This window comes from Terrapene carolina, unplaced genomic scaffold (assembly GCF_002925995.2).
Source record: "Terrapene carolina triunguis isolate 2854851 unplaced genomic scaffold, T_m_triunguis-2.0 Scaffold268, whole genome shotgun sequence".
Lineage (NCBI taxonomy): Eukaryota > Metazoa > Chordata > Testudines > Emydidae > Terrapene > Terrapene triunguis.
The window spans coordinates 873,317-886,744 of NW_020664619.1; the positions used below are offsets into that span (position 1 = coordinate 873,317).

Genomic DNA, 13,428 nt, shown 5'->3' on the forward strand with positions numbered 1-13,428 from the left:
AGGGCTGGCTCTATAGGCAGGGAGCTAACCAAGGAACTACAGCTCCCAGGGCTCCCTGTTGGTTCTCAGCTCTCATGCTGGATTCTTGCGCCCCTGCAAATTTGCCACCCCAAGCAACTGCTTGCTTTGCTGGTGCCTAGAGCCGGCCCTGGCTAAGGAAACTACAGAAATCTAAAGCCAAGCTTGTTTCATATCCAGGACATAAAATGTCTGTACAAAGGTTAGTAACTGTTACAACTAATTTAAACACTCAAAATCACTGCAGACACCAGCATTGCTAGGGACATTAAGTCCAAATACCACCTGGCTGAAGCCACAAACATAATCAGCCCGGACTGAGTCATGTCAGTGACTGTGTCCTGAGAAAACATAGTCAGGTTTTTTAAAAATTGTTTTATTTCACCCCAGCATCAAACCTAAGTGTTGTCATAGAATAATTAAAGTTGCTAAAAAGATGGGTGGGTTATTAAAATCAGCATCTAGTTACAAGTATGGGAGTGACTATTGCATAATGTTAATATATGGAAGTTACTATGTCAATGCCTGTGTTATACTTCTGAGCTTAGATAGGTCAATCTGATGAAAACAGCATACTAAGTGCTTTTGGTACTCAAGTGAGTGGCCCCACATTAAAAACCCAGATAAGGAAAATCATTACCTCATTGAGGCCGGGATCATGCCGTATGGATCTTGGTGGAAAGAGTGAGATAGTACTTGTGAGGAATGGGGTGCTCTTGCTTGCAGGGGAGTCCTTGTCTCAGCGGTGTACAGGTGGGTACTTTATTTACAAATAAAAAGAATGTATTAAAATAACTTTAAAATATTTAATTTAAAAAAATTCAGCACAGGACAGTCATATTAGCATATTTTACCATAACCCTCATCCTCCTTTCCCCCATCTCCTCTGTGGTTACCACTTGATATGTTAGATCTCTCAGTTTAGAACGTGAGCCTATTAGTGTTGGAACTGATTGATGCCCAATAATCAATAAGTGTTAATCGGGCGAACTCTTGTGGGCAGTAGAAAGCTGCCAAAGTAGTACTTGGTTCTAGTAGAAGGCTAGACTCAGTGCATAGTGGATGTGAAGTGGTGCCACTGATTTGACACATCAGATGCTAACTACATCTCATCTTTTCTGTATCTTGGTACAGTTTTATGTGGTCCTTTGAGAAGATTCATCGAAGCATCGCTCACATCTTCCAAGGGGAGCTGGTGTCCAGCTTTGATGAAGAATTCCGAATTCTCTTTGCACAGTCAGACCCTCTCATTCCTCCAGCCAATGTCTTGGTGAAGGCAGAGAACCCATTTACCATGGCCCCCTTTGGCAACAATATGCCCTTCTTTCCAAAGAAAGCACACCTGCTGTTCCAGAGGGATGACAATGTCTTCCCACCCTTCATGGACAGAGTTGATCCAGACAGATACTTGTCAGCCTTCAGACGGGATGAACTGATGCGCCATACTATGGAGGGGTCAGCAATGCGCATGTATTCTAAGAAGGCAGAAATGGAGAATTCTCAGATAGATCCTGTCAGAGGTTTATTCCGCTCCAAGCAGTTAGAGCTGGATTCCTTTAAGAGACACAGCTTTGCTGAAGGAACCTTTGAAAACTTTTCTTCTTCAAAGCAGTGTTCTAGGCAGATGTTCATGAACAATCTGGATGACTTTAAAATGCAATCCAGTCACTTTCAAAAGGACCAGTTCTACCAATATCAATTTGAACATCCCCATGCTTCCAGCAGGCCTCAGGGGTTCTTTGAGCGAATCCGAGGTGGTAGGCCAGGATTCAATGAACTGGAGGACTATGCACAGGGCCCCAGATATCCTGAACTTGAATCCCACTTCCCACAGGAGGGTTTCCCCTTAAGGCTAGATTATGTGCCTTCAAATTCTTCTAGGGAAGTGAGGCATGGTTCTGACCAGGTGAACCCTGCTGGGAATGGCCCACTAGGGCTGATGTCACTAAGGAGGCAAAACATAGGGCAGAAATTCATGTGCCAGACATCCCCCACACAGAAGCAGAGCCTGGAACAACGACTGTTTTTACAAGACCAGGACCCAGATCAGGACAAGAAGACCCAGGAAAATAGAACAGGTTTGCGTAACTGGAGGATTTCTTCATACCTGAGTGCATACCAGTCTGAACCAGGAGACGAAGGCATCCCAATGCCCATGGAATCAGAGTCATATAATGATGTTTTGAGCCTTGGAGAGCCCCTCACAAAGTACCCTAGTGACCTGATCCCATCTTTCAAGTCTCCTATGTCATTTAATAATAAATCATTGGGAATTGAAAGTGCCAAAGAGTCAACAGGTACTGAGAGAGCAGGTGAGGAGACCTCCCTTGTGAAACAGGATTCCTTTAGGTCCAGGATAAATCCTTTGATCCAGAGGAGCTCAAGGCTCAGATCTTCTTTGATTTTTAATGCCGCCAATTTAGATCAGCAGAATATGACAATGGAGAAGGTTCAGATGATCCAAAAGGAGCAAATGTCCAGTGAGATTATAAAAGACAATGAAACTATAAAGGCAGCCACCTCTTCTAAAGTAGCAGAACTTTTAGAGAAGTACAAAACTGTGGGCAAAGACATAGAGAGTGCTACAGTTAGTCACACCAAAGCTGTTTCCAGTTTTCTACAGGAAGAATCTCAGAATGCAGAGAAAAAATGTACCAAATCCGTGCAATACAAGATCCTGGAGAGTAGGGTGCTAGACTCAAAAGAATCCTTCAGTAGTTACAAGATGCACATGGAGTCTGAGAAACAGTTTGGTATGTCTCCTTCAGCCACCCAGCTCCTTGACACACTGAGTAAAGATCCTATAACAAATATTAGCAGCAAAATGGAAAAACTATCTTCTCGGTTCTATTCCACAGACAGCAAACCTGCTCTTCCAATGAAGGAGAACCTGATATTGGTAGGAAACACTCAGAAGCTTGCTCTGCCAGAGAACAGGGAGAAACTGACATTCAAAAGAGACACACAGGAACTAGCTGACACAGAATTCAAGAAACCGCAGGCTAGGATAAGCACCACATCGATTCCTGAAAGTTTATCCAAGAATCAAGGGTCTGACAGCTCTCTCAATAAATCCGAGGAAGAGGGTGCCAAACAGGAACAGAGTCCACTGGAATTTTTTAGGAAAGGGTCGCTAAGGTTGAAACAGTTGCTGAATCCAAAGGGTGATAAGAAATCAGAGGAAGAAACCAATCTTGAGAGTGGAAAGTTTGACAAGCAGACCATGAGCCTTAAACGATCTTCCAAGGGGGATTATCAGGAAGTGATGGAGGAAGAGAAATCCCAAAGGATCACAACACCACCTGCTCTCAAAAGCAACCAGCCATCTCAGACCAGGTTTGCTTCTTCCACGGCAAACATCCTATACAGCAGCAACCTCCGTGATGACACAAAGGTGATTCTGGAGCAAATTTCCGCCAACAGTCAGAAGAACAGAGCTGAGCTGGCCAAGCAACTACCATCCACAAGTAATCCTGATCTTACCAAGTCTACCAGCAGCTTGGAATATAAAGGTGAGGAGAAAAGCTGCAACATTAGCAGGTCAGAAAGTTTTGGGAGCCATAAGAAGAATCTTCAGAGGCAACCATCAGAGGACAGAGATACTCTTCTGAAAAAGATGGAGAATATGCGAAAGGAGAAGCGGGTGTATAGTAGGTTTGAGGTCTTCTGCAAGAAGGATGAACAACCGAATCAGAATGATGAGGAATATGACACAGATGCCAAAGACAAGAAAATGGGGAAATTCATGCCCAAACTCCTGGGGACCTTCAAAACCAAAAAGTGACCTTAGAAATGCTGCCTAAATCCCAACTCCAGGGGTGGAATTACTGTCTGTCAATGGAGAGAGGGGAGGTTACGCTTCAGTGATGGACACTAGTAACATGCTGAATACTCCTTCATGTTGTTGAGTGGGCAGTTGTGCAACACTGGTCTCCTACAGCATGATTTCCTCATACAGTTAAATGGTGAAAGGCAATTTTACTGCAATAGAATCCAAATTATAAAAAAAATTAAATCAACAGATTGTTTAAAACAAAAATAAAGTGGAGTCTATTTATCATCTGCACAGGGAAGCTCCTCAGCAGACAGAACAAGCTTGCTATTATTCAGGGAGGGGTGAAACTATAATGCAAAGCTCTGCCCTGAGCCAGGGAAGTCCGTACTTCTCATTTACAAGAACAATACTGATTTTTGGATATTTCTCAGGTTGTGGTCCATTTTTTCCTCATATGTGGTACCAGGAGGATCTTTGACAGTTTCCAGGATCAAGATCTTGCAGTAAATTCTTTGCCCTTACCTGTAGTTATGACCCTGTCCATTGGCACATGTCCAGCTTTTATACTTAGCATTGTATAACCTTATGGGTGTTTTTAAATATAGTTGGAAATATTATTGCTTTAGAGGGGGAGGCATGAGCAGGCAGCTGGAAGGCAGCAGCAGAGGGAATTTGCATGCCATGCTGGGATAAAGAGGTGTCTCTAGTTTAAATTAGCCAACCTAGTAGTGCACTGAATCAAGCCTGTACAATGCAGCCTTCGTCAAGCAGAATCTTCCTTGAGGGTATACCGCCAAGAAGAGGTGTTCTCTCTCAGGGACAGATTTGTAGCAGAGGATAAGCCATTTCAAGTGTTAGCAGGTTCCCTCATTGTGATGACAGGAGAGGGAGGAGGGGTTCAGACAAAAGGAGGAAATAACTGAGCTTTACTGTAACTTATCTTTTCTTAAAGCTCAGCAATGTTTTTTTTCTTACATAGATTTCTTTCAGGTGTTTGGTACCAGGCCTGGCCCAGACCAGCCTGTATGGTTCATACTGTGGTATTGGATTGTCTGGCAGGACAGTGAGTGGAGGGTGGATGTCAAAAAGAAAGAAGAGGGTTGTACATAAGGTTTGCTGCCTTGGGTCTGTTGTTCTTCAGCCTGAGACTCTCTCTCTTAGGCAACACAGCAGCAGTGGCAATGGGTCTCAATGCTGGAAATTATATCTGACCGTATATTTTTATCTGTGTGCCTAGAAGTACAAATAAACACATTTGGTAAATTAAAAAATAAATGCATAAAAAGTCACAGCAAGCTCAAGTCCTCAGCTGGCAAGGCAGCATAGGAGAACATCTTATGGGCTGTGGGAAGGGAGAAATAACTCTTTTGAAAATAGGCAACAAGACTTTTGAGAATCAGGTCTGGCCACCTTCCCTTACTCCACATGACTGCCAGAAACTCAGTTCCCCATTACAACTGTGGCTCCCTCCCAGCCTCAGAGGTTGGGCGTTTACCTGCAGTCTAGGCCATTATGGGACAATTGTAACTGTGGCAAGAGACCTATATCTCTTATTGGAAGTGGCTGCCTTACTCCTTTGGACTGTGTTTCTAATAAGGAGAGGCAAAAGATATAAGGGCTGAGGCCTAACTCATGCATGTCAGCTGCTCCTTAGTTCCTGCAACAACAAGCAAGGTGGAAAGTCAAGCAAAAACAAAAAAGCCACATCTACAAGACAGTTATCAAATGATCCTAAAGGACTGGGCAGACCATCTCTTCCTCTCCTGTGTCCTACACTGAAGAGTCTTTTCCATCCCTATCTGAAGAATCTCTCCCAACTTTCCAGCCCAGCTCATGTTTCACCTGGTGCATATGTTGTGGGTAGGAAGTAAGTGCCCTTACTTTGAACTATCCTTCTGAGTTTTCCTGCTAACTCCAGTGAGATTGAGAAATAGCTGATGCCCCTTCCATGATGACTAGGACTGCAAGTTTGTCACAGTAGGAAAAAAAATCACGTATTGTGCTTTTCCCATTTGTCCATGACTTTTTTTCTGTGTCCACAACTCATACTTAAGTGGCAGCTCATGCAATTCCTGTCCCATGGGTCTGGGCTTGGCTCCCTGCTCTGCACGAACTGGGTTACAAACCTGCTCAAATTTGACCTGCCAGACCCTCCCTCATGACTGGGTGGGAGAAGGGCGAGGGAGAAAACTTCAATGAATGGCATTGTGCCCAGGTGGACTGGGCCACAGAACCGCTCAGGTTTGGCCTGCCTGACACTCTATCATGACAGAGCAGTCAGGCCCAACCTAAGCAGTGCTGTGAACCAATGTGCCTGGTTGCAATGCCAGGAGCAGGGCAATGGGCCCAGAACCGTGGGACACAGGAGCTGCTGCTGTAGGGTGAGCGCGGGGTGCCAGGTCCAGTCCTGTGGGACAAAGGAGCCAGATGTGGGGTGATTGTGGGCTGGGCTCTCTCCGCAGTGGCTCCCACCAGCTTCACCTCTGCACTCAGCCAGGATTAGGATTGCAGTGCTGGGGTGGAGGGTACTGCTGCAGGTGGTTGGTGCCCCCTTGGTGAGGCAAGGAGGAGGGCATTTTTTTAAATAAAAAAAAAACAGATTTATTTTTATTTTTGATAAAAAAAATGTTGAAATAAAGCTGCAGCCCTAATGAACAACTACCAGGGCTGGAGCTGCAAGCTCACCAACCCTGCTACAGGTATGTGGATGACAGGTAGGGGAAGGGCCAGCAGTTGACAGTAGTTTTATTTGTGTCTTAAAGATTAAAGTTTTCAAGATGCCTAGCTGTCACGCTAACAGCACTATATAAATTAATTACATTTTCAGTGACAAATGGTGGTTATTTTATTGGTGGCTGGAAGCAGTGTCAAATGAAGCCCTGTGTGGCTGGATTTCCCAATTTTAAGAATGGGCTGTTCAGGAAGCTTCACAAGTGATGATTGAAATCTCCAGTGATCAAGAGTATACATTATTTCTAATTTGAACAGTTCAATTAGACATAAATATATTAGCAAAAGAAATGAGCAGAGAAATGGGGAGGAGCTGGCCAAATACACAATAAGGAGTCTAAAGGGCAGTTTTAAATTTACTCCATGTTGCAAATAATACTAGGAGGAAGATGGCACAAAAGTTCATACAGTAGAACAGAAGTCTTGTTCCTGTACAGAGCTCCATCTCTTTTCTTATTCAGTTTCTTGCTACTGTTATATATTAAGAGGATGCTATCTAAGCAGTTCTGTATATTGTGGTGCATAAAATAAACAAATTAATTTACTAAAACACTGTGTTGGAGTCAGATTTCACACACAGAAGTGGTTAATGAAGCACATGATGGTGAGCTGAATGCTGTAGGTGAGATGAGGGAGGCAAGGATGTCAAAGCCAGGCAGGCAGTGAGCCGGAGGGTCACAGATTACCTGACCTGTAAATATTTTCCATTTGTACTTTCTTTCCCCAAATAAAAAGAGATTGTTAAAAAGAAAAGAGCCTCGGTGAAGTGTGGCTAATACCAAAAGAAAAAAATAAAAACAGCATGATACATTCTACACCAGGGATCTCAAACTCAAATCACCACGAGGGCCACATGAGGACTGGTACATTGGCCCCAGGGCCGCATCACTGAAACCTTTTCATACAATGATACAAAAGTATAGTCAAAAATGAAAAAAAATGAAGCGTAATATAGTATGCTATTAAAAGTCAATGTATTAACATTTTTAAAACCGTAATGCAAATAGTCAGTGCTAATTTTGACAGTCATTTCATTTTTGGCCACTTAGCTGGCAGCGTTTTGGATCAACCAGAGACAAAACCAATCTCAGTGTTGCTTGCAAATGTTCATCAGTGAGCCTTGACCTTAACACAGATTTGTTAATCTTCATGGAAGAGAAAAACTGTTCACATATATATGTACTTCCAAACATTGCCATTACCCTTGCGGAATATTATTATTATTATTATTAAGCAGAGAATAACATAGGAAATCTTTCTTGTCAAAGAAACCGTTAGAATTCTGGAATTCCAACATTTGTATACTTCTGCTTCAAAATGGTATCACACTGAAGCTCCACTAACTCCATCTGCATTTCCTCTGCAACATTGTCAATGTCCACAGCAAATGATGTGGAAAAAAGTTGAAAATGTGGTTCTGTTACCTGGGATTCTTTCAACCCAAAGCTCTTGGTAACTTTTACTCTGTGCGCGGTGGTGTCAGGAAATAAATCAGGGGAGACACGGCCGTCCGACTGATAGATGGCTGGCACAAACAGGACAACACAAGAGTGCTTTCACTTAAAGCTAAACTTTACTAAGGCTACGTCTACACTACTCGCCGGAATGGCGGGTACCGATCTATCTATTGGGGATCGATTTATCGCGTGTAGTATAGACGCGATAAATCGATCCCCGATTGCTCTCCCGTCGACTGCTGAACTCCAGCTCAGCGAGAGGCGGAAGCAAAGTCGACTGGGGAGCCGCGGCAATTGACCCCGCGCCGTGAGGACGCGAGGTAAGTCAAACTAAGATACGTTGACTTTAGCTACGCTATTCTCATAGCTGAAGTTGCGTATCTTAGGTTGATCCCCCTCCCAGTGTAGACAGGCCTTAGTCTCAAGCACTTACACACGTCTGCAACAGGTTAGTGAAACACCCCCAACCCTTGATAATTACCGAAGCTGAGTGTGGCTCTCGAGTGGCACAGCGGCAGCCCTTCTGCCGGTGGGGAACTCAAGATGCATCCAGAGGGAGAGACCAGTCCCACTACCTCAAACATTTTCCCTTTATTTATACATAGTAATACAATAACATGGCCCTTAAAGAAAACTTGTTAAGCAAACAGTTTCAATGGTCCAGCAAGAGGTTTCCTTCTGATTATTGATTAACCAGGTGTGGTATTTTCCTCGAGTTTGCAGCCTTGAGACTCTGTTAGACACATTCCTGAGCACATCCTGCTCTTCTAAAATACACCTCTACCCCGATATAACGCTGTCCTCGGGAGCCAAAAAATCTTACCGCGTTATAGGTGAAACCGCGTTATATCGAACTTGCTTTGATCCACCGGAGTGCGCAGCCCCGCCCCCCCCAGAGCACTGCTTTACCATGTTATATCTGAATTCGTGTTATATTGGGTCGCGTTATATCGGGGTAGAGGTGTACATGTATCAGCAACTTTGACACAATTCTTATCAGGAAGGACGTGGGGTCAAGCTGCCCTTTCTGTGGCACCCAAAACCCCCTCCCCTCCTGCCTTGGTCAAGCTGAGGCTGCTGCATGGCCACTTTACAGCCTGCTGACTTGGCTGCTTTTAGCAATAAGCCATAGTGGTTTCAGGCACTTAACCGGTTTGCCAAAATCTCCCCATACAGTTCAACTGCCTTGAAATCTTTAAACCACATGTCAAACTGTTTGTATAAGTTAGAAATGATATCTGCATATTCTTTCAAGGATTTGGGTTCAACTCTTCCTAAGGAATTCAGAGTCGAGAAATGGACCAAATTGCCAGCAGTCAGCTGTTTCCCCCACAAAGTAAGCTTAACTTTGAATGACTTAACACTGTCATACATCTGTGTTATCACCTGTTTTCTACCCTGAAGCTTCAAGTACGGTGCATTCAGGTGATCAGTTACATCTGTTAGAAAAGCAAGGTTGCAGATAAAAGTGGAATCAGCAAGCTGTGGAACCTCCTTGTTTTTCATTTTCATGAAGGCATCAATCTCCTCTCTAAGTGCAAAAAAAAAGCTTCAAAACATTTCCATGACTCAGCCATCTAACTTCAGTGTGATACAGAAGTTCCCCATATTCGCTGTCCATACTTGCTAGAAAAGAAGTGAACTGTCTGTGATTCAGCCCTTGTGCACGTATAAAATTAACGGTTTTAACAACTACATCCATAACTTCCTTCATTTGTAGACTTTTACAACACAGGGCTTCTTGGTGCAAAATACAATGTATACTGGTGAAGCTAATTCCTGGTATATTGAGGCTGTTCAGTTTGGTCTTCAATAATCCAACCACACCAACGTTTTCAGAGCACATTGATGGCGCACCGTCCGTAGCCAAAGATACAAGTTTGTTCCATGGCAGCGCAGCTTTTTCAATGCACTCTTCCAATCCTTGAAATATGTCACATCACGTTGTGGTACCCTTCAGTGGCACTAAGTCTAGCAATTCTTCAGTTATATTCAAATTACAATCCACACCTCTAATGAACACTGCACACTGTGCAGTATCTGATGCATCTCTACTCTCATCAAGAGCAATTGAAAATGCTTCAAAGTCTTTTGCCATTTGAATCAATTGTTTTTGCACATTATCTGCTAAATCCATTATCCTGCAGGCAACTGTATTGGAAGACAAGCTTATGCCTTCAAAAACTTTCTTCCTATCAGGACATAAAATTTCGCTGGCCTTCACAAGACATTCTTTTACGAATAGGCCTTCTGTAAAAGGTCGCAATGATTTAGCTATCATTTCGCTTATCACAAAACTTGCTCTTACTGAATCTTCGCTAGACTTGTTAATCTCCGAAAAGAAATTTCTTTGCTTGGCAAATGCTGCTTTAAGTTGCCGAACTTTTTCCTCTCGGATTTTTCCAGTGAATGCATCATATTTTTCATGGTGTATCATGTCGTGGTGCCAATGCATGTTATACTCCTTGGGAACGGCATTGTTTGCTGACAAATAAGGCATTGAATTTTATCTTTTACCTCTGTGAAAAAATATAAATTCTCCCATTTGTCTTGGAAAACTCTTTTCTTCCATGAGTGTTCTTTTTTTCGACGCACTTTGGAAATGTCAGAGTAGATCCAAACTAAGCTTTACTACCTGGAGGATGGGTGGTCACAAACTGAATCATATGAATTACTGGTGATTATTGTTATTGTTTGTTTTCACTAGCACCCACAATATGCTAGGCAACCTCCAAACACAGAAGAAGGCCCAGTCCATCTCCAAAGACCTTACAAGATGAAAGGCAAACAGCCAGATGAAGAGTAGGGGAACGGGGCATAATATATAACCAAAGTAATCCAGGTGGCAATTGGCCTTATTAGGCAATATGTTATAATAGCCCCACAGAATAGAAATGCTGGGGCAGATCCTCAGCTGGTGTAAATTGCCATAGCGCCACTGACTTCCACTGAACTCTGACAATTTACACCAGCCGATGATGTGCCCAGTTGTATGCAGTGTTCATGTTTAGCCCTAAGGTCTAAAATTGCCTCTCTCTCTCACTTGAGGCCTTGTTGGAAATGGCCCTGAGAATCAGACCACAGGTGACTGGAAGATTAACCAAAAAGCAGAATGAAAGTGACTGGGAGAATGGGAAGAGACAGAATGAGGGAAACTCACTAACATGGGGGAAGAAAAGAATTGAGTCATACATAAAGAAGAAAGCTCCTGTCCTGTTCCACAGAACAGACGGATTTAAAGTAACTAACATCATTCACAAGAATGAGTCCATTTACCTCCTTCATACCGCTGCCCCAAGAATCTCCTCCCCCAATGAGTAGCTCAAAGACATCAGTGCAAATTATATTCTTTATGTCCCCCGCTAAATTATTGCTGAAGAAACGCTAAATGTAGCTGTGCTGCAAGGATCCATTAATTTATATTTTACCTCTCTTCCTCTTCCCCGCCCCCTTTCGAACCTCTTCCCCAAAGTCTCCACCTCAACTCCGCCCCCTCCCTGCCCCTATTCCAACCCCTTCCCCAAATCCCCGTCCCCACCCCACCTCATCCCTGCCTCCTCCCCTGAGCACGCCATGTTCCTGCTCCTTCCCCTCACCCCCAGAGCGTTCAAACAGCTGTTTGGTGACGGCTGGGCGGGAAGTGCTGGAAGGTAGGCGGAGGAACGGGTACGTGGCGTGCTCGGGAGGGAGGAGGAGGTGGGGTTGGGGAGCTTGGCTGCCGGTGGGTGCAGAGCACCCACTAATTTTTCCCCGTAGGTGCTCCAGCACCAAGTTCTACACCAAGTTCTACACCTCTAATAACTGTTCTACACCAAGTTCTACACCTCTAATAACTGTTCTACACCAAGTTCTACACCTCTAATATCTTTATATATGAAATCAGTAACACCCAGAAGCCCTAGTCAAGATCATGGCCATATTGTTCAATGTGCTGTACAAAACACAGTCAGCTGCACTATGAAGGTGAGGGGATAGATCCACTCAAATATATGCAGGGCCAGATCCTCTGGTGATTTAAAATCTGTGTCCTTTCATTGACTTCAACAGTACCACACTGACTTGCACCATCTGAGGATCTAACCCACAATTTTTATATACACGTATTACAAACAGCAGTACTGTATGAATTAAACCAAATTATTTGAAAGTCTAAAAATGAATAACGTGATTTTAGTCAATAGGTCAATAACGTGCCATCGCTGGTAATTAGTAACAATGGTCAATGATGGGATATTAAAAGTTACTACAGAGAACTTTTTCCGGAGGGTCTGGCTGGAGAATCTTGCCCGCATGCTCGGGGTTCAGCTGCAGGGCCGGCTCCAGGCACCAGGCACCCAAGCTGGTGCTTGGGGCGGCACCTGGAGGGGGGGCGGCGCTCCGGCCGCCGGGGAGAGCGGGGCCACAGCCGGGCTCGCCGCCCTCCCCCCGGCGCTCTGGCCGCCCTCCCCTCCGGCGCCCTTCCCCCGGCCGCCGGGGGGAGAGCGGAGCCCCCCGTGGGGCGGCAAAAAAGCCTGAGCCGGCCCTGTTCAGCTGATCGCCATATTTGGGGTCGGGAAGGAATTTTCCTCCAGGGTAGATTGGCAGAGGGCAAATTTGACACCATCAGATCAGGATTAAACGAAGACTGTGAATGGCTATCCAACTACAGAAGCAGTTTCTCCTCCCTTGGTGTTCACACTTCAGCTGCTAGCTGAGGACCTCACCCTCCCTGATTGAACTAACCTCGTTATCTCCAGACTGATCCTTGCCAGCATATTTATACCTGCCCCTGGAAATTTCCATTACATGCATCCGACAAAGTGGGCATTCACCCACGAAAGCTTATGCTCCAATACATCTGTTAGTCTTAAAGGTGCCACAGGACCCTCTGTTGCTTTTTACAAGAGGAGAGGCAATTCTTGATTTAATCCCAAATGGAGCAGAGGATCTGGAGCAAGAGGTGAATATAAACTGGACTGCTTGGTAATAGTGACAATAATAAAATTAAATTAACATCTGTGTGGTGGGGGAAACACCACAGCAGCCCAACACTGTAGCATTTAAGTTCAGAAAGGGGGACTATACAAAAATGAGGAAGTTAGTGAAACAGAAATTAAAAGCTACAGCGCAAAAAGTGAAATCCCTGCAAGCTGCATGGAAACTTTTTAAAGACACCAGGCTCAACTTAAATATATACCTGTAGGGGGGGCTGCTGCCCCACTCCAGCAGGCAGAGGTTAAAAGCAGTCCTGGAGAGGGCTGCGGCTGGGAAAAGCAGTGAGAGCACCTGAGTGAGTAGCGGACCACAGGTGTGGCCAGCTCAATCAGGGCCCAGCTGGCCCTGATAAGAGGGCTGTGGGCCAGGCACTGTATGAGTCCCACTCTAGGCCTGGAGTAGGAAGGGCTAGCTGCCTGAGAGCAAGGTACCTGAAGTAGAGCAATGTTGGGCAAGGGCAAGAGGAGCTGGGGA

At 44.5% G+C, this 13,428-nt stretch overlaps 1 protein-coding gene across 1 annotated transcript in view; it reads left to right on the plus strand.

The window, feature by feature from the left end:
• Positions 1–7,036, plus strand: part of FAM83H (family with sequence similarity 83 member H) — a 15,902-nt gene extending 8,866 nt beyond the window's left edge. Inside the window, exon 4 of the mRNA XM_024204402.2 lies at positions 1,153–7,036. Coding sequence (XP_024060170.2) covers positions 1,153–3,802 — 2,650 coding nt within the window. The 3' untranslated portion in view covers positions 3,803–7,036. The remainder of the gene's footprint in view (positions 1–1,152) is intronic.
• Positions 7,037–13,428: the final 6,392 nt, after the last annotated feature.